This window comes from Saccostrea cucullata, unplaced genomic scaffold (assembly GCF_032062105.1).
Source record: "Saccostrea cucullata isolate Sc308-1 unplaced genomic scaffold, CSIRO_AGI_Scuc_v1 ctg2336, whole genome shotgun sequence".
Taxonomy (NCBI): domain Eukaryota; kingdom Metazoa; phylum Mollusca; class Bivalvia; order Ostreida; family Ostreidae; genus Saccostrea; species Saccostrea cuccullata.
In genome coordinates this window covers 78,232-100,971 of record NW_026925206.1, presented here as the reverse complement: position 1 = coordinate 100,971, position 22,740 = coordinate 78,232, and the positions used below count along the sequence as shown (strand labels likewise).

The following is a 22,740-nucleotide window of genomic DNA, read 5'->3' as shown; positions in this document are numbered from 1 at the left end:
TATTCCTAAAAATCAATAACTTATATGTCCATGTCAGTGTTGTATATCTTTTCAGTATTGATTTGTAAGCTTTCATTACGAATCTGTTTTTAAGTAATCAAACGTAATACTTCAATGCATTAGAATAAGATAACGACAAGAGGAAACTTATATATATATATTTGATATTTTGCCACAACATGCATAAAGCAAGTGGATTTTAGTATACTTTGAATTGTGATACAATATGTATCTATATATTTTGTTATGTTTAATTTATGACATGCTCTTGGTCTGACCTCCACATCTTTTAGTGATTTTAAAACCGACATATTTTCTTAGTTGTTCTCGACGAAAGGAAACAGCTCCTCTGATATTTTTGGAGTTATGGCTTTGCTCTGCTCTTGATTTGATTCGTTTAGACTTTGAGCTTGAATATTATATGTTATAAACTCAAAAAATTCATTTTGCTAATTAAAAAGTGATGACATATACATAGGATAATTGTGAAATCGTGAAATTGGCTTTACCGAAATCAACAGCTTAAAGACTAACGACTTTTCAACTTAATACACAACCATTCTCCACGATAAATTAAAGTCCAGACTTTTTGATAATTGACAGCTGTTTAAAAAAAAAATGGAACTAGTAATTTACTTTCATTGTCATTGGTTATTTGCAAAATTATTTTGTTAAAAACATTCTGACTGTACACACAATTGCTCTGAAGTTCACATCAAAAAGATGCTTGAGTTCTTGATTGACAATATCTATTGGAATACCCATGGGTACCAATCAGACCCCGTTATTAGCAGACCTATTTTTGTACTCATATTAAGCGGAATTTGTCTAAACCTTTGTTAAAACATTCTGACTTTACACACAGTTGCTCTGAAGTTTACATCAAAAAGATGCTTGAGTTCCTGATTGGCAATATCTATTGGAATTCAATCGACAACTTTTCTTACTCAGGTTGCAATATACCTTCATCACGTGTAGTTTGTATCTCTCAGTTGATTCGATACGCAAGAGCATGCTCTACATATGAAAAACTTCTAAACGAGGTAAATTATTGACAAACAAGTTGATGAAACATGAATATCAGCAGTCTCGTTTTAAGGCATCATTTCGTAAGTTCTATGGTCGATACAATGACCTTGTCAGCAAATACAATTTATCAATGAGTCAGATACTGACTGACCTTTTTCGTACTAATTATTATTATCTATACACTGAATTTACGACAGATTATTTCCCGATCATGACAAAGAGGACACAGTGGGTGTGACCGGTCGACAGGTGATGCTTACTCCTTCATGACATCCGATCCCATCTCTGATATTTTGGACGTGCATGTTAAACTTTGCTCTGCCCCTATTTTTTTAGTTGTTTTATGGACTTAAGATCGTAAATATTGTTTGTTTTCTGCATATGGTTCATTATAGAATCTGATTTTACGTAAGGCGAGACTTTATCAATTTATTATTGAGCATGTTTTTGCGTTTTTTAAATTAAGAATTTCATGCATGCAAAATATAATTATTAATATTTTCACGATCTCAAAAAATTTACAAATAATACTAATTGATCTCTGAACAGGACATAAAACATGGAATCCTGGAAAGGATGTATTCGCTTTAACAAAAGAATTGACCTATAGGAGAGAACAATTTCCCGGAAAAAACGACATTCAAATATCAGTCTTTATTTGTTGTTTTCTACCGTATATATGTCTAAATTTTTCAAATTTGTATTTGATACCTCAAATTTATTATTTACAACTTTACAATAAACCTCCAAAGTTGAATGAAACACCATTTTGTCGATAAAAGCATTGAATTTTGCATGAATTTTGACCTTGAAGTCCTTTAGGGCAGGCCTGCCCCTAAATAGAATTGTGATATTTTGATAGGTTAGGATGTAAGGAATAAATTAAGATAAGATTTTTTTAGGGGCACCCCTGCCCTGGGGTCGAAATTCACAAAAAAACCTACAAAAAATAAGGAAACCTGATTTTCATCACCTGCTTGAAATTTATGCACTTATTCCCCCTTGCTTGTCGTAAAAGGCGACTAAATGGGGCGGTCCTTCGGATGAGACCGTATAAACCGAGGTCCCGTGTCACAGCAGGTGTGGCACGATAAAGATCCCTCCCTGCTCAAAGGCCGTAAGTGCCGAGCATAGGCCCAAATTTGCAGCCCTTCACCGGCAATGGTGACGTCTCCATATCAGTGAAATATTCTGGAGAGGGACGTTAAACAGTATACAATCAATCAATCAATCTTACAGTCAGACTAGCTCAGTTGATATAAGCGCTGACTTTTTGCACCTTGGGGTTCGAATCCACCTGGTACAACACTTTTAAATTTTGCCTTTTCAAAGACTATTTAGATTTTTTACATAGATTTGTGTATTTTTCCTTCAATTATCTATCCTTTATGCATGCCCATTCTTGATATATAAGAAACACTAAAGAGATATCAAATCGTAACAATCCAATGTACAGTTCTCAGTCAGGCGGAACGAACCTCAGTATAAGCACACTTTCTTCGAGGACAAGAATAACTCACTCTGTGTTACTCAATACAGGTATTCTTAGCAGCGTTGAGCTGCAATGAATTTCAATTGTATATATTCCTTATAATTAAATCACATTGATTTTGGCTATATATTTCAGTAAAAGCACCCCCTTGGATTTCATTTAGGCTTATATAATTTGTACACATTAATGACATGTTTCATTATATCCACGGATCAATAGCCTAGACATAAAGAACATAATTTCAGAGACAGTAGACACTACCTTTATAAACCATGAGAAGTAAAGACAAATATCAGTTAGTACATAATTATGGAGATAACAAACTCAGAAAATCAACGAAAGGGTTCCTCCTACCTCTACTAACTGAAATAAAAATTCAGGAAAAACAAATTATTATATGTATTTAGCTTTTCGTAGAGAAAAAAAAACCAAGCCCGGTCCTATAGGTCAGGGGCCCGTTTCACAAAGCCTACTTAGGACCAAGTTCTATCTTAGGAAAGAACTTTTTCCTAAGTTCATTACTTATCCGTTTCACTAACCTCGTCTTATCTTAGGATATTCCTAAGTTAAGTCGTAACTTTAGGACAGGTAAATTGATGACTTAGGAAGAAACATAATATTGCGGCTTCATATCCAAGATTTCTTATGGAGAGAAAGAATGTGTTTGGGGAGAGAAAATCCAATGGACTACTAGTATATGGATGATTACGTTCTCTCCGGGTTAAAACTGCTTTACTTTGCATGAAATTACTCAGTACTAGGATTTCAATAATTGGCAAACATGTGTCAAAATTAGTCAAAAGTATATGAAAATGTCCGTTCACAAAACTGGAGCTGGCGAAATAGATGTACATAATTATGCTGGAATAATTCCCTATCATTTGAAGAGCACGTCTTTGTAAATAAAAAACTAGCACATGATTTGATCCATTATTATACATGCATATTATGGGTTTTTTTATCTACATGTACATGTATATTTCTTTTATATATATTACTGTTATTTTAATTAATGTTAAATTCCAATTGAAAAAATGATATTTTAGATAAATGGAAACACTTGTTCACTTTCTATAAGTACATGATTTTTGATGAACCACCAACCAAGCTCCAGATATATAGATGTTTCTCTCAAGAATGGTTGCATCTAATCTCCTCTAGGACTTTATTATTGAGGGGACACAAGCATAACGCAGTTTTGTTTTCTATAAATCGGTGAAATTATTATCACCCCCCCTCCTGTGCTCCGTCAGTTCTTATGACCATGAGATTACAACCAGTCTTCCTCTCCGCATAATACAATGTATAGCTAGCTATGCATGAGATTTCAATAGATTTCCTTTATTAACCTCTTCTTTTAGTATTTTCATATCTGTAGTCACGAATTTGGGACTTTTTTTTCTGGCGTGGCATTCTTATTTTATATATTTGAGAAAGCTTTATACAGCAAGAATAACTAACGTTGAGTATCACTGGCAAATATTTTTTTTTAAGAATGCCCTCACATGTGCATGTGTTCGCTACGAAGCAATCATTTTTGAATTTCATTTACAATTAGATACCTTATAAAGAGCAAAATAAATTAAACGTATAACACGTAGAACAATGTTTAAAAAATACAAATATCGGGTGCCCGGAAGGGAAGAGGGCTTGAAGGGGTGTTTCTGTGAATGCTTAGTTCTACCAGCAAACTTCGCAAAGTTAAAACATAATTCTGTCCCAGTCCTTTGAAAGTGGGGGTAATCCCCAATACTCCCGCCCCTCCCATTTTGAAGCTAAAAATATAACCCATACTAACATACTGAGAGTTGTAGATAGAGCGGAGAGGTTATTTCGTTAGTCTTTAAATTATACACAACTTAAGAAACGACTTGGGAAAAAAATAAGATAAGATTGTTTCGTGAAACAGCTGTGACAAATCTTAGGAACTTCCTAAGTTATGACTTAGGCATATCTTAAGTTATGTCTTACGACATATCTTAGGAAACGTTTGTGAAACGGGCCCCTGATCCCTATTTATAATGAAGTGATCCTTTCGTGAGAGGGATCAGAAGTGTAGAAGGAGTATATACATTCCTATCGACTGGTCACACCAGCCATTGGCCATATGTATTGAGTCCAAAATCAAATGTAGTACAAGATCTAAAAAATTGGTATGGAAACAAGTCAATTTTACCACAAGGTATAAGTTATGTTTTTAACAAAGGTATTATACGAACATTAAATTTTTGAACTGCTAACTTCAAATGAGGTTGATGGAATTCCTATATCTTCAACATACACTGTACTAGTATGTCAGTAACTTGTTTAACATACTCGGAACAAATTCTTGAGTATCGAATAAGTTGGGAGACAGGAAAAATATGCAGATGATAACCGGAATAATTCTACATAAACAGATAGATTAGATGAAGTCAACTCGCTTGTCATATGATGTAAATGTTACGTGCATGTAGTTGGCCCCCATCATCTTTCGTTGAAAAACAGCCAAATGAAACAGATGAGGCAGATCTAAGCTTTGAATAAAGTTAAAATAAAGTTAAATCTTTCTCTCTACTTCAACCAAACGAGATTATAATTATAATATATTGTACATGTATATTACTTTAAATCCCAATTCTATAAAATGATATATAAATGTAAACACGATAGACAATGTATACGTAAGATAAAAATAATCACTTGAATTTTTTAGCATTGATAGTGCTTGTCGACTTTAATTCATTTTCTTTTGCAGCTTACTTTACATTATGAATTACTTTAATTGACTCCTGGAAATAATACCACCAAGAAATTATAATTGTTGGATCTCCAAGACACCTCTTTAAACTATTGATCTAACTGATGAAAAAAACAAACAAATAAAATAGTCTTTTTTATTAAAAAAAAGTATTTTAAAATGTTTTATTTGCAATTAAGTTGATTTAGAGTTTGAAATTTCTTGTTAATGCTTGCATTATATGAATATTTATTACAACTTATTTATTTCACTTTGGCCCCTTGATCGTTTCCAATATGTCCCTGCCACAGGCACCTGACGTTCCTTATTTTTCTTTTAATAAAAAAAAAAAAAATATACACATACCTAATTAGGTATCACATGTGTATATTTTTTTTTTATTAAAAGAAAAATAAGGAACGTCAGGTGCATGTGGTTCCTGCGAGATTTTCCGAAGTAAAACTATAAAGTGTGACAAATAGACCCAATAATTTTCTGACGTTCTCTGTTGAATTAAAGATATCAATGAGATATCATACAGCCAACATAATGAGAGAAATATTTATATCTGGTTTAAATTGCATGAAAAGAGGTATTTAAATTAGAGCCTGTAGCGTTATTAACTTCTGACACACATAACAAAAGCAACATATGTAGAGTGTATTCAGAATGGTGTAATACAGAAGTCTCCATGTGCAAATATCCATCTCATTTTATTACTAATTAACACTTCAAAACTTCTGTATGAATTACAGTGACAAGCTTTAGAGATATAATTCCTTCTTAATGCCATGGCATGTAGTGTGTTCGCCATTTATAGTGGAACCTTAATTAATCTAATGATAATCAAGAAAATTATTTGGTCTACTAAGGAATTGAAACAAACCTATCCCATTTCTGTTCCATCAAAATACGAAATGATTTTAAAATGCATTCATTGAAAAATGTCATATGATAATTTTTCTCTCTCAAGATACGTTCATAATCAAAGAGCAATGATGACACACTTAGCGCGGCAAAAGAAAAATGTGTTTAAACATGCTAAATATATCGATTGTTTACAACCGACATTTAAAACAGAATGAGTGGGATTTACCCAGCTGCAATTTTTGGTCAACTTTACCGACAATCGGTGTAAGTGATACTGTTATGATCAACTTATTAGAAAACCAAAACTCTCAATTCAGGTAATTACTATTTATACTTATATATGCTGTATACACTTTTATAAAGTCTAACGTGTAAAAGTCATGGAATGCTGAGTCGGTATAACGAAAATGCTAAATCTGATTTTGATTAACCTGTTTTCATTTCATCAGCTAATAATTTAATTCAACATGAGAGCTCCTAAACCTTTTTATCTTAAATTTTTCAAATTCTAATTAGGACATGAATCATATTAATGACATTCTTATACAGGTCTACATTCAAAAATGGACCCAGAGGAAACAAGTTTAAAATACGGAATTCAGGTTTCAGAAACGTCTTTGCGCAATATTTGGGATATTGTGGTGGCTTTTGATATCGGCACAAGCTATTCCGGGTACGCTTATTGTGACAGAAAGGAAATAAGCTCAAAATCGATCTCCTTGAATCAGTGGTCGGGAAACATGGTCCCAGATCCGAGGGCCAAAGCACCAACTACAGTTCTTGTTGACAAAGATAAGTCTTTTCATTCTTTTGGATACGAGGCAGAGGACTTTTATGCACAACGGGTCTGCGAAAAGAACAACGAAGATTGGCATCGATTTAAGAACTTCAAGATGATTCTTTATAGAGAAAAAGTAAGTTATCTTCCCTTCTTTCTAAATCTCAATTTATTTAGAAGATACCCGAATTCAATTTTTCAGTCTTTCTTCATTTACAGAATGTCCAACGCAATATACAAATCATGGATGACTCTGGAAGGCTTTCACTTCCAGCTTTAGATATCTTTGCATGGGCAATTCAGGCTCTGAAAAATCACTTCGAATCCACAGTGAAAGACAGGTCTCTCTCAATGGATAAAAACAACATTTTATACGTGATAACAGTGCCTGCAATTTGGAAGCAATCTGCAAAACTCTTCATGAAAGAAGCTGCTTTGAAGGTAAACAATGATTGTATATTTTTCGAAGACGGAAATAAAACTGAAATTTCAAAATGTTTTGCGTTTAGCATTTTCCAACGTCTAGCTGAATTTTTTTTTACTATTTGCGCAAGAAAAATTATTTCTCTCCCTTTCTTTTTATTGCTAAAGGCTGGAATTCCTGAGGCTCAACTTTTAATTGCTTTAGAACCAGAGGCTGCAGCAATGTATTGTAAATCTCTACCCGATCAGACACTTACAGAAACATTCAAACCAAATAAAAGATACATGGTCTTGGATCTTGGGGGTAAATGCATTTTTACATGCATGGTTAAATTAAAAATTAATTAAAAAATATTTCGTATATAATTCTACTACTTCGAAATTCTTTGATTTGCAGAATGAATGTCGGTCCTTATGCAATATTTTTCGAAAGAAAAACTTTTTTTCTAATTCTAGGGATTAACAGTTATTTGCATCTACCTTTTATACTGATATTTTTTTTCAAAAGGGGGAACAGCTGATGTTGTAGTCCATGATGTTTTAGAAGATGGTAGACTAGCAGAGGTTTACAAGGCTTCTGGTGGCGACTGGGGAGGAACAACGGTTGACAGAGAGTTCGAGAAACACATTAAGACGGTCTTCCATAGCGAATCATGTCTACAAGAGTTGTGGGAAAATGCTCCAAGAGATGCTTTTGATATGGAAAGGGAATTTGAAATGCAAAAAAGACAAATCAGCAGTGCTCCCGATGGTAATATTCGGTTAAAACTACCACGAAGACTACAACAGTTTGGAAATAGACCATTGAATGATTCGGTTACGTTTGATCATATATATGTGGAAAACTCAAAATTCAAGGAGTTTTTTGAAGAAGCCAAGCTTAAAATCATAAAACTGATAAAAGAAATTCTGGAAGAGGTCAATCATTTGGATCAAATTCTTCTCGTTGGAGGATTTTCCTGTTCTAAATATCTATGTGAACAAATAAAATCCCACTCTGTTTTCTCTGGTATTAATTTCTGTTGTCCCAAAGACCCTGGCCTAGCAGTTCTTCAAGGAGCAGTCATATTTGGGTATAACCCAGAAGAAGTTGAATTCCGTATATGTCGATATACCTATGGCATTGGTGTTCTTCAAGATTTTGATGAATCGAGGCATCCCGAAGAGAAGCGAGATACTGTAGACGGTGAAGTGGTGTGCAAAGACATTTTTGATGTACTCGTTCACGAAGGGGACAGAGTAAAATACAATGAACCTAAGATCTCCAGATCTAAAAGCAGTCATAAACAACCAGATAGAAAGCAAATACTAATTCGAAAAGAAATATATGCTGGTAAAAATATTAAGAAGGGTGGGCTAACATTCGTCACAGATAAAGGAATTAAAGCAATTGGGAAAATAATCAACAAATCACCAGAAAACGGATGGCCTGACCTGGTGGACTTTGAGACAAAAGTATATTTTGGACAGACGGATATAAGAGTTGAAGATTTCGATATAACAAACAAGGTCTCTGTTAAAGCCGAGTTTGATCTTATCTGACAATAAGTTTATGCTTCATAAAACTTTTAGATAAAACGCTCTTATTTTTGTTTAAGGAACTCGGCATCAGGATGGTGTATTCTGTTAATCGTTTTTTCCCCTTACCTGTCTTGATACACCGGTTATTATAAAAATCAGTATGCTTGAAAGTAAAAACATATTTAAGTTTTTATCCATTGTCTTTAAAATAGAATTTTTAAAAAATACCAAAAGTGCTATTTTCGAATTTTACTATAGTAAATTCATTTAGATAGACATAGAAAATTATAAAAATACACGAAATTCACCTTTTCGAATCCTAGCCCCTATATGGATTTCGTAATGGGCCTTCCACCATTGGTATTACTTACTAGATATTTCACAGATGCTCCCATTTACTATATAGAGCATAGTTTTGCACTAAACCCTTAATCATATACACCTGTAAAGCTTACCCCAGTTACCTAGTTACATGTATATTGTTCATATATACCATAATGATTTACTCAAATGTGTTAAATTTATGTGTATGTCTCATGTAGATGTGAATTAATTATTATTAGCATACTTATGTTAAACATGTAAATACATGTATGTTTATCAAAGCATACCAAATGTTGTTCCTGTTTCAATTTTTATCAAGAATTTACAGAGAACATATATTACATATGTGCAAAAATTCATAAATTGATATTAAAATATGATATTACTAAATTCTTATGCATTTTCAGTTATGTGTATTTTATTCCTCAAGACTTCTATACCTCAAAATAACCACTGTGTTGATAAAATATGTACATCAATTTAACAAACATGAAAAAAAAAATAAACTAATAGAATCATTTACATGTATTTATTGTTCTTTTTTTACACACAAGATACATGAAAGCAACATATTGATTAGTTAATAGACTACCCTTTCACTCACATTTTTGCAATATTATCCTTTTACCCATATTTGTTTAAATTAAACAAATGGTTTTCTATATCGATACTCTATTTAGTTATTGTTTTTATTTTCACTTTTCACACTTGAAAACAATATTGCCCTGTTTTAAATGTCCAGTTACAATTCTGTTTGATAAATCATGCTGTGTATTTTTAAAATCAGAATGCTTGAAATTTATAGCAAAAAAAAAAAAAAAAAAAAAAATTTCCCTGTATACATTATATTGCAAAATCTTTTTTAAAAATCATTTAAATGCTTAAATGATATGCATTTTTTACAAAGATTAACTTACTTTCATTGTGTTTATTCAAGTGGTGGCAATATGAAAAAATATAATACACAAAATACAAAGTTTCAATGAATGCTTGTGAAACTTTCAGAAACAAAAAAAATTGAAATATTGACTGTTTTCACCATTGTTATTACAGAAATTCAACAGTTGCTCCCGTTTATTAGAGCTTAGTTTTGCACTAAATCTTAAATTATATACACCTGTAAAGCTTACCTCAGTTACTTAGTTTTATTGTTTATATATACATATATGATTTACTCAAATGATACATTATATGTGTATCAAGCATGGTCATCAGGCTTATAAGAATTATGGTTGCCATCATAACCACATTTTTTTAATCTTTTGATATATACATGAATGTTTTATAATGCCATACATTGCAATTTTATTGAAGCAAATTAAATATTTTCTTGCAGATTATTTTAATATGCTTTATATTTATTGAAATAAAAATTAAAATATGATAAATGTAGTAATGCCATTTTTTTTGCATATTAATTGTAAATTTGATATTTTCATTCCTCAATAGCAGTTTTCAACGTCCTCAAAAAAATCACTGTGTTGATAAAATATATGCTGTACATAAATAAACTTATGGTTAAAAAAAAACCAAAACCAAAATTAAACTAATAGAAACATTTATATGTATTTATTGTTCTTTTTTATTCCACAAAAGTTATAAGAAATCATCACAATGATTAGTTTAATAGATTATATGCTTTTGTTTAAAGACAGGCCATTTTGATAAATAAACACTTTTTCTCTGAAAATCTCACATTTTTTATAAATACAATGATTTCCTACACCCACATTTTGAAGAATATGTAATTTCAAGAAATCATTCAAACCAGTTAATGATCATGTAGTAGATTTACAAAGATTAATTTACTTTCATTAAGTTGCGCTCCTAAGCGTAGTTCCTAAAAATTAGATGGTCCTCTCCCATAGGTAATTTTATAAAAGCAAAATATCACAATCTGAATTATTCAGCGGTGAGAGTTAAGAACTTCTAGTTTTCACATATAAAAATTATTTTCAAATCTAAATAAATTATATATATATATATTTTGAAATAAATGTATTGATCCATAAATAATCTTATTGGCAAATTATAGTGTACTCAAAGTTTTGGAATACAAAATATGTTTGAATGTTGGATTGAGAAATGTTAAGCAGTTTAATCTATAAAGCATGGGTGCTAGTGCTATTGCTAAATAACATTTTGTCCAAACGAGAAATTTTACCCTCATTACGTCATGATAATAGATTACAATGTTTTTTATGTTGGAAGTAACAAGATTTTGAAGCAATTGGAGAGGATAGTATACAGAAGATTTATGCAGAGCTAGGATACAATTTTACTTCACAAATATTTGCAATTACAGAAAAATATTGTATGTATTTACAGCATACCTTTGGCACATACATGTGGCTTCATACAACGTTGAAATCAACTCACATTTACCTGTAAAATCTAATGATACATCTGAGTAACCTTGTGACCTAGATTCAAACCTAATGTAATACTATAGTACATTGTACTTGTTAAACCAAATTAGAACATAATCTACTTATTCAACCAATCAAATGCTTCCGTTTCTTGCAATTTTTCATGGTGAAAAAATCTTCTATTTCTGAAATATTTAACATTGCTGGATTGTTTCTTTATTGGTTTTTGTTTATCAAACAAAAAGAAACTATAGCAAAACCCACGTGCTGTAACTGTTTACAATGATATATAGATTTTCTAGGTCTTACTACTCTTTTTTATTTCCAATGTTATCTTTTGTCGAGTTTCTGAATACAATTATTTCACATTTCGGTACAAACAGAAAATATAATCATTGTCATGTATATCAGAGACCAACCTTGTCTCTGGAGACAGATTAAGTCACAATTTTCATCATTATATTTTTATTTGACACTAGACTGGTGTCCACTCCTGCCGACTAGGGTCTTGTCATCTTAACTCCAAATTATTATTTTTTTTTATTAGACATTAAGATTCTTGTTACAAGGATATTCATTAACTCAGTAGCTTTAACACCATCACCTTACCAATTTCCCAGTAAATCAGGAAGTTTCATAAAATTCCATGCCAACGTGAATGGGTTATAGGTCATTCATTAAACTGCGTGTGTTCGATAGAGATTGCGTGCTCGATATGTACAATTAGAACATAACCTACTTATTCAGCCAATTAAATGCTTCCATTTTTCGCGAAGAATTGATTTAATTCTTCTATTTCTGAAAAGTCAACGGTGTCTGATTGGTTCACTTGACAGTTATATGGGTCTTTGTTCAGCAAACAAAAAGAAACTATTCAAAACCCACGTGCTGTTTACAATGATATTTAAACTTTCTAGACCTTGCTACACTTTTTTCCCACTATAATCTTTTGTCGCCTTTTGAATATTTTTTTTTTTTCACATTTCGGTACATACAGAAAATACAACCATCGTCATGTATATCAGAGACGAACCTTTCTTTGAAGACAGACTTAATCACAATTTTCATCAAATTTTTATTTTGATAGTAGACAGCGATGCCCACTCCTGCTGACTAGGGCCTTGTCATCTTAACACATTTTTCAAAAATATAGATATTACGATTCTTGTTACGATTCTTGTTACATGGGTATTCATTAGTTCAGTAACTTTAATATCTCCATTTTCCCAGTAAATCAAGCTATTTCATATAATCCCGTGCTAACCTGAATGGATTGGGAGTCCATTCTAAAACCGCGTGTGTTTGATATTGATTGCGTGCTCGATATGTACAATGAGCAGTCAAGTTGAGCCTTATATGACACAGCCGTGGGAGGAGTTTATTTTTAAATTTTATTCCATTCATTTCAATGGCTGAGGTTCTGTTCTAAGTCAGTAAGATCTTACTATTACTGAGCGGTTGGTTCGGGCATTATATACGACACGACACGGTTGGGAGGAGTTTATTTTTTATTCATTTGATTGGCTGGGGTTCTGTTCTAAGTCAGTAAGATCATATGGAGAGAAATCTTCGCCGCTCTGCTCCGCCCATTCTTCGTGACGAAGATTTATCTTCATATGATTTTAATACTACCTAAATACCCTATTGAGCTATCCAGCAAGCATTTAGTAATAGTAAGATCATATGAAGAGAAATCTTCGTCATGAAGAATGGGCGGAGCGAAGCGGAGTAAGATCATATGAAGAGAAATCTTCATCATGAAGAATGGGCGGAGCGAAGCGGAGCCCATTCTTCATGACGAAGATTTCTCTTCATATGATCTTACTGACTTAGAACAGAACCCCAGCCAATCAAATGAATTGGTCAAAAATAAACTCATCCCATGGCTGTGTCATATATAAGGCTCAATTTGACCGCCCGTTGTACATATCGAGCACGCAATCAATATCGAACACACGCGGTTTCAGAGGCTAGCACGGGATTATATGAAATAGCTTGATTTACTGGCAAAATGGTATGTGAAGAAATTAAAGTTACTGAACTAATCAGTAATGAATACCCAAGTAACAAGAATATTTATACCTATATTTTTGAAAAATGATTGTGTTAAGATGACAAGGCCATAGTCAGCAGGAGTGGGTATCGCTGTCTAATATCAAATAAAAATTTGATGAAAATTGTGATTAAGTCTGTCTTAAAAGACAAGGTTCGTCTCCGATATACATGACGATGGTTGTATTTTCTGTATGTACCGAAATGTGAAAAAAAATAATATTCAAAAAGGCGACAAAAAGATTACAGTGGAAAAAAAGTGTAGCAAGGCCTAGAAAGTTTAAATATCATTGTAAACAGCACGTGGGTATTGAATAGTTTCTTTTTGTGTGCTGAACAAAGACCAATGAAGACACACCCATATAACTGTCAAATAAACCAATCAGACACCGTTGAATTTTTCAGAAATAGAAGAATTCTTCACCATGAAGAATCAATTCCTCGCGAAAAATTCAACCATTTGATTGGCTGAATAAGTAGGTTATGTTCTTAAAAAACTTTACCGGTATTTCATAATTCGCTGTAATAATCAATATTTTTACAACTTAGTAAATACAATTTTTTTTTACCTATTCTTGATGAAAATACATTAAACCCATGCAAGGCTGTCTTAAAATTCTACCGAAAAAAGATGTTTTGATGACAGATTTTCGTACAGAGTCTATGAATAAAGTTCTATTAAAGATCACTGGCGTTTAGCCAAGTGGCACCTAAAAATAGGATATAGGTATATGTGTCAATACCACTATACTACGGTGGTATATTTGTGCCCCCTACATACAGAATAAATTATGATAACAAGCAAGAAAAATATATGTCAATATGCAAAATTATGTCTATTTGCAAGATAATTATGTTAAAACGCAAGCTGTGTGGGCCACATAGAGATATGCCTTCACAAATATGTTTTAAAGAGGTTTAACTTATTTACAGTTCAAGTCTGTTTCCTGAGAATGTCTTTCAAAGAATCCGTTTTGGAAAGTTTAAGTTTTAACTTGATGGGATGAAAATATTTTATGTAATCTGTTGTTTGATCATAGTGTCTATCTCCTCGATTTATAATGTTCTGTAATATCTATATCGTTTTGAATAGATTGATATGAACTAGGCTACCTTTAAAATAATGTTTGCTTGTCCTTTCCCGACTCAGGATAAAAATATTGGGTGGGTAGGTTTAGGCATGGAAATCTTTTTTCCAGAAAAAACTTTCAACATATCCATTGATGGGATGAGAGGAATAATCAGAAAAATGTCGTCCCGTGGAATGTGAAAAAAAAGTTTTGAGTCAGACCATTTCTTGTCAGTCGGTCGGGAAATGGAAACCAAATAATTTTTTTAAAGTGGCCTAATAAATTTGATAACCCTTGTCAAATCTTGAGCGATCTTTCTCGTATCAAATTCAAGGTGAAAAGTCCTTCACCATAACATTCCTTTACAGGTGTGAATTTAAAAATGGATCCCAAACAGAAATTCGGGATTCAAGTATCAGAAGTGCCTCCTAGAGATTTGTGGGATATTGTGGTGGCTTTTGATATCGGAACAAGTAATTCGGGTTATGCTTTTTGTGATAAAAAGGAAATAAACACAAAATCAATCTCCCTGAATCAGTGGATGGGAAACATGGTCCCAGATCCGAGGGCCAAAGCACCAACTACAGTTCTTGTTGACAAAGATAAGTCTTTTCATTCTTTTGGATACGAAGCAGAGGAATTTTATGCACAGCGGGTCTGCCAAAAGAACCACGAAGATTGGTATCGATTCAGAAATTTCAAATTGATTCTTTATGAGGAAACTGCAAGTATTTTTTTTCTTTCTCTATTCCTTCCTACATGTAACATTTAAAAGATAAAAGCATTCAACTTGTTAATGCTTTGTTTAATTACAGAATGTTCAACGCAGTATAGAAATTAAGGATGACTCTGGTAGACTTTCACTTCCAGCTTTAGATATCTTTGCATGGGCCATTCAGGCCCTAAAAAATCACTTCGAATCCACAGTGAAAGACAGGTCTCTTGCATTTGATAAAAACAACATTTTATATGTGATAACAGTACCTGCAATTTGGAGACAATCTGCAAAACTCTTCATGAAAGAAGCTGCTTTGAAGGTACTAAAGGGCTTCAAATAATTCAATGAGAGAAATTAGATATTTTGACTCTGTCTTGTAATTTATATTATCATATAATTTTCCACCAAATTAATACTAAAAGGCCAAGGTAAATTCGTTTACTCTATTACCCTGAATCTTTTATGTTTTCGCAAATTGCAGAGCGGGATTCCTGAGGCACAGTTTTTAATTGCTTTAGAACCAGAGGCTGCAGCAATGTACTGTAAATCTCTACCCGATCAGACACTTACAGAAACATTTAAACCAAAGAAAAGATACATGGTCTTGGATCTTGGGGGTAACCAAACATAAATACATTGCTCAATGAAAACCTTGATTTATCTAAAGTATTCTTTAGTTCGGACAAAATAACAAAAAAATATTAATTATACTGTAATACATCAACCTGCAAAAGAGCAATGGGATGATATTCAAAATTTAGACTTGAACAATGGATTGAAATGAAAAATTATCTTTCTGTTATTGATTTTTTTTTTGAAAGGTGGAACAGTTGATGTTGTGGTCCATGAAGTTTTAGAAGATGGTAGACTAGCAGAAGTTTATAAGGCTTCTGGTGGCAACTGGGGAGGAACAACAGTTGACAGAGAATTCGAGAAATACGTTAAAATGGTCTTCAATAACGAATCATGTCTACAAGAATTGTGGGAAATTGCTCCAAGAGATGCATTTGATATGGAAAGGGAATTTGAAATGCAGAAAAGACAAATAAGTAATGTACCTTATGGAAATATTCGACTTAAATTACCGGGTAGATTAAAAATGTTTGCCAATACAAGCATATCGGAGAAAGATTCGGTTACTTTTGATCACTTATACGTAGAAAACTCAAAATTCAAAGAATTTTTTGAAGAAGCAAAGACTCATATTATACATCTGATAAAAGAGATTCTAATAGAAGTGAAACATTTAGATCAAATTCTTCTCGTTGGAGGATTTTCCTGTTCCAAGTATCTATGTGAACAAATAAAATCCCACTCTGATTTCTCAAATATCAACTTCTGTTGTCCCAAAGATCCGGGCCTGGCAGTTCTTCAGGGAGCAGTCATATTTGGGTATAATCCAGAGCAAGTTGAATTCCGTATATGTCGATATACGTATGGCATTCAGGTACATCAAGAATTTGATAAATCGAGGCATCCAGAAGAGAAGCGAGTTATTGTAGACGGTGAAGTGGTCTGCAAAGATATCTTTTTTGTTCTCGTTTACGAAGGAAAAAAAATTAAATATGATGAACCAAAGATTTGTCTCTTAAAGAGCAGTCATAGGCAAGCAGATCGAAAGCAAATACCACTACAAACAGCAATCTATGCTGGAAAAGATATCAAGAGAGATAAGCTAACATTTATCACAGATCAGGGAATAAAACCAGTAGGGAAAATAACAAACCAACCACCAGAGAAGGGATGGCCCGACCTCGTGGAGTTTAAGACAAAAGTATACTTTGGAAGGACAGAGATAAGAATTGAAGAATTGGATATCACTAACAATGTCTACATCGAAGCCGAGTTTGATCTCATGTGATACAAGTTTTTCCCAGTGGTATCTTAATTGTTTGCTCAAAATATGTAAAAGAACTTTTTTTCAATAGTAACAATTTAAAACAATACTTTATTGCCCTATCTTTTGGCTAGATTTCTTCATGCAGCATTGTCATTTTTCAGCGTTACGTTTCGACAAAACCAACGCGAGTATGGTAATTGTGCAAAGTACTTAGAAAAATACTAATGCGTCTTTAAGAAGACAATTTGAAATTTTCAACTAAATAGTATGAAATTTTTAGAATAATTTGATTTGTAAAAACTTATGAAGAATCATACAGACGTAACATCATGTATTATCTATTGATAAGCCCCCCTTTAAAACACTGACTTTGAGAACATGTACATTTGGCATGAGATAAGTAATACATATTAAGGTTATGTCGTCCTACATATGTTTGATAATGGCAAGGTTTATTATAAGAATGTGACCTTAATGTGTGCGTAAAACCATGTGAGTTGAAGAAGTATGCAGAGATGTACTTGTACAGCTAAGCCCTATATGTTTACACAGTTAACAGGGGCATTGCAAATGCGAGCTGACGTTAGATCCCTTTTCCTTTTTGTATGCAGGATCATGATTGCGTAAAATCAAATACACTATGTTACTGGTCCCTGTGTGTTGAAGGACTTGCTAAATTGATTGAAAAGAAAAACAAATCTGGTTAAAAAACAAAATATATCTAAATATGAAGTGTCATTAATTTAAACATTTATTTAATAATAGGTGTACAATATTTAATACATAAAAAATTGCACTAAGCAGAAAAAGCAAACAAAGCACTGAAAGCAGTGTCTATGTGTCAACATAAGCAAAACAAATGCCTACACACTGAAAATGGCACAAGGAATTATAATATACATGTACTTTTTGAACAACTTAATAAGATATTCTGATTTTATGAAACAAAAAAGATCCTGGATTTCTATCAAAGTAGAAAATAAATTGAACAACAATATTTCAATTATTCCATGATTACCCTTCCAAATATAATCATTTATTACTAATTTTTTTGTGTATATAAGTATAATCATTTATCACTTTTTTTTTCTTGTATATTAATATATTTAATGTAAATCTTTATATTGCCAGTGAAGAATTAATCAAGCACCAAATAGAATGTCTGACAACAAATAACACTCATACAACATTATCATGGTTCTTTCTACCTCAATAACAAAACATACGATAAGCCAGCAAAAGAAAACTTAACAACTCAAAATACAATACACATGTAATGGGGGAAAATAGCTTTCCATATTCTAACACAAAGTATTGCTTAAATTTAAAAAGAAAACAATATGAATAACCAAATTCAATAGAATTTAGGAAAAATAATCAACAACTAAAAACTTTTTTATCTATCATGTATGAATACCCTGTCCTTTTCAATTGTTTTATGTCATGTTTTATGGTAACAAATACAATTTAAATTTTATTTATGCATACATAATTTCTAATCACTAAATTCGTTACGGCACAAATCAATTAAAACTTTTAAATGATACGAGTTACAATTTTTGTTTCAATAATTTTTTCAGTTTTATAACTAGGAATCTACTACTGTTAGAGACTGTTGGAAATCTTTACAAGGCCATCTTTGAAAAATTATTTGGTTTCCCTCTCCCAGCTCGGACTGTAAATATTAGTTAAGTAAGTAGGTGATAAAAAAAATTCTCAAAAAATTTCAATGTTAATTTTTAAAGATATTGACACTATATAAAAGCTAATTTTAGTGTGAAAAGAATTGATTAAATGATTTGAGACTCATGGAGTGTATAAAAAATTTAATACTTTCCACAAAATTTTATGGAAGTTGACGTAATAACAAAACAATGAAGCAATATCTGCAATTAAGAATTTAGTCTTTTCAAAATTATTGATGAAGGGAGAGCATAAACAGTTTACGCAGGTCCATGAGAAATCATAGACAATGAGGTTGTGACTACAATTATTTATAAAAGCTTAATATGTGTCATTACAGAGTACTTGGTTGATAGACATTAAATTAAAAGATAAGTATCTTTCACAGTAAGACGTTTGCCATCCATGTCAAAAGTAAATAGTTGTATTCCTTGTTTTCTTGATGCCATATTTGTTAATCAATCTAAAAGAAGCGACGGCGTCATGCCATGGATTTATTTTAACAGTCAGAGAAGCATTACTTTCCTTACAGGATAATATATAATTATAATTTGATATCTTTGTAGCACTTTCACTGTTAATGGTGTAATTTACAGTATTTTCGTGAACTAAATGCATAAATTTCCAACCGTATTTAAACTGACGCAAGTTATAGCATGTATAACTTTAGATTCTATCTTCCATACGAGGGGTGATCAAAAAGTTAGCGAACTATCTCTATATCTACAAAACCACTATTCAGATTAGAATAAAATTTGGTACACACATAGCCATACACAAGTTCTATAAATAGCATATGTTGAATAATGTTTTGCTCTTTCTTTGTGACGTCACAATGTGAAAATGACGTCAATATGTAGATCACTTGTGACGAAAATTGGTTGTCTCAGTCGTACTCGTTCAACGAACGGCTGTAAAGTTTATGGAATAACTTGGAAATTCCTTTTTAGTAGCATATAATAATTTGTACACAATTTATTAAGACAAATGACTTCCTAGAAATTTAATCAATGATTGGATCGATCGTTAAAGCGAAGGAAGGGAGATGGTTAAAAATTTTAATTGTTCTGTTGCCCAGTGAAAGCAGGTTTGAAAAGAGGTGTGTTTTTAATTAACAAATTTGTTATGAAAAACCTCCAATTTACAGTTTGAAAAATAGTTGAATATCTTAACAATAATATGATTATTAAATACCGAAGATATCGTTTACTTTAGATTTTTAACAAATTAGATATGATAAAAAGGAGGCACCCATACTTTATCCACCTTGTAAAAACAACTCTCCCAAGACAGAGAATTTAAGTTCTGATCGTTGCCAAGCTCATTTTGGGAAAGGATATTCTTATCCACCCATTCTTTTGCCGAGATTTGACCATTTCTGACAAATGACCTGTTCTTGTTATAAAAATTAACTCGCACGGAAAGAAATATAAAACTCAGAAAAACCTTTCAGCTTTCGTGACAGAAAGCTACGGAGCAGGTCACGTGACAGCCTATACCTTGTGACTCGCGCACTAAAATTGGAGAGGACTAATTTAAAATATAATCTACACTGACCAAATTATGTTTCTTTTATGGAAGTCATTCAATTAGTTTTGCGAACTTTTTGATCACCCCTCGTAGAAATAAAAAAAAAATTTGAGTTGGGTCATTTTAGACAATTAGTCGGGAGAGGGCAACCAAACATTTTTTTTTATACATGGCCTTATGTTAAAATTTCATTGAATTATGATCAAAAATCATTTTGTGGATATTTAATTTCATTGTTCCATAAATATATTAATTTTTGAACCAAATTTCTTAAATATTATCAATGAAATAAATAAAATATCAAATATCTAAAAAAAAAAATGTTTAACAGTATTCAATGACAGAAAAAAACAACAACAAAAGATTCACCATTTGTACTTCATATCCAATTTGAAATTTTTTTTTTGTAAAATCTTATTTCAGGAAAAATTACATCACTGTTACCCTGTACAAAATCCATAGTATAGAAATCTTTCTGGACATAAAGTTTTAGTCCGATTGGTCATACAGTTTTATAGAGCAAAAATACACATAATTCTCAGACAGAATCCTAATACATTCATGAGAATTTTTTTTGAAATGTCACCATTTTTTTAAGCATATAAAGATACATTAGTTAGTTTTACATGTTGAGTATTGCACTTTTTCTTAGCATTAACAATTAACAAAGTCACACTACAATTTTTTCCTTATTCTTTTAGTAGAAGCAAAAAATTAACAATTAGTTAACAGGATAATCTTTTTCCACATCCTGATAAAACAATAAAACCCTATAAACACAACAAAAACAATTCCCTATAAACACAACAAAAACAATTAAACCAACCTTTCTATTCTGAACACAATGTGCACCTTAATTGACAAAAGAATGTTCTAAAAACACTGTCTGAAATTCTGTCTGAATTCAAAATAGTTCCGTTAAAAAAAATATCTGATCGAGGTGTACAAAAAAACATGGTAGGATGAAAAGTATCTTATATAGCACACACTAAATAGTAAATTATCGTGAACAGAACTGCAAATACACAAGAACTATTAGTCAAAAGGATAGAATCATTTAGCACTTTAATCAGAGACATTTGTACTAAGAAATAAGTATGAATTCTATTTTATATTGATACTAAGTCTATTTTAACATAGAATTAATGTTACAAAAATGCTAAAAACACATGAATCATCACATATGTTTTTGTGTAGGTAATTGATTAAGGAACAAAACAAATTCCTTACACTTAGTTCATAATGAACACTATTTGACATATACTGACACGCAAAAGAAACGCAACACCCTACTTTAGGGTGAAATAACTATGTAAAGTAAAAAATTTTAAATCTTAAAATTATGGATATCTTCAAATTGGTAAATATCGGTAATTTAACGGTTGAACGATTTTCATACCATAACCGAAAGTCAAGTTTGAGTCTGCATAACAGAAATCGAAAATCGCATGTTTCACAAAACAGCTGGCAATATTATGGAGTTTTAAGGGTTTGTACTGTTCATCTTAAGTAATGCAGCAATATTTCAAAAAATAAAATCTCCTTTCGTCTCCCGTAACGACGTTAAAGCTTCTTGAAAATGGCTTAAGTGCGCATTTCCATTGCTCTAGCTGGAAAATCACAAAGTAATGGCGATGGAGAGTTGATGATGCAAAAATTCACTACATTACGTCTCAACAGGGTCTTACCTATTTTATTCATAAATGATAGTCTTTGGACCGGAAGTCCAAGGGTTACTACAATGCGCTAAGTTAGAGAAAATGCGACCTAATCATCTGAAAAACAGGCATTTAAAAATGATAAAGAATAATTCCTTCGCTCAGATCTCGATATTGATTAACCTATTGTATCTTAGAAATTAAACTGCTAATGTTGTTTAGGACAGTCTTGCACGTTGTAATTGAATGGCTGGGAGGGGGGTGTTTTAAAAGTCATATGTTACTTAGTAAAGTTAAAAGATAAACATTTAACATTTTTATCAAATCTCTGATGTTCTGAAAAGTGATTTTAGTCTTACTGTATTCCTTTTTAAAAATCATTAGATAAAAAATTCAAACATTTGTAGATTACTGCTTGTTGCGTTTCTTTTGCGTGTCAGTATAAATATACAAGTAAATGTTAGACAGATACCGGTAAAAATACACCTACTCTAGGTGAATTGGAAATTTTATAGTCAATTTTTCTTTTTATCAGATATGTGCATGCAATGTTTTCACAAAAATGTCCTTCTTCAAATTAAGTTTAAATAAATGTTTATAATACGCTTTAATAATTTTTAAGTGTAATGCCTGCTAACCTCAATGGTAAGTTTAATTGTAAAAC

The 22,740-nt window shown here is 31.9% G+C and overlaps 2 protein-coding genes across 2 annotated transcripts; both read left to right on the top strand.

Moving 5' to 3' along the window:
- The first annotated feature begins 6,673 nt into the window (after positions 1-6,673).
- Positions 6,674-8,948, top strand: LOC134268353 (heat shock 70 kDa protein 12A-like). Its single transcript, XM_062750593.1, has 4 exons — positions 6,674-7,024; positions 7,108-7,329; positions 7,480-7,615; positions 7,820-8,948. Exons 1-4 carry the CDS (start codon positions 6,674-6,676, stop codon positions 8,851-8,853), a joined length of 1,743 nt encoding a protein of 580 aa, XP_062606577.1. The 3' UTR covers positions 8,854-8,948.
- A 6,081-nt stretch (positions 8,949-15,029) lies between these two features.
- Positions 15,030-17,231, top strand: LOC134268357 (heat shock 70 kDa protein 12A-like). Its single transcript, XM_062750596.1, has 4 exons — positions 15,030-15,371; positions 15,463-15,684; positions 15,847-15,982; positions 16,187-17,231. Exons 1-4 carry the CDS (start codon positions 15,030-15,032, stop codon positions 17,224-17,226), a joined length of 1,740 nt encoding a protein of 579 aa, XP_062606580.1. The 3' UTR covers positions 17,227-17,231.
- The last annotated feature ends 5,509 nt before the right edge of the window (positions 17,232-22,740 follow it).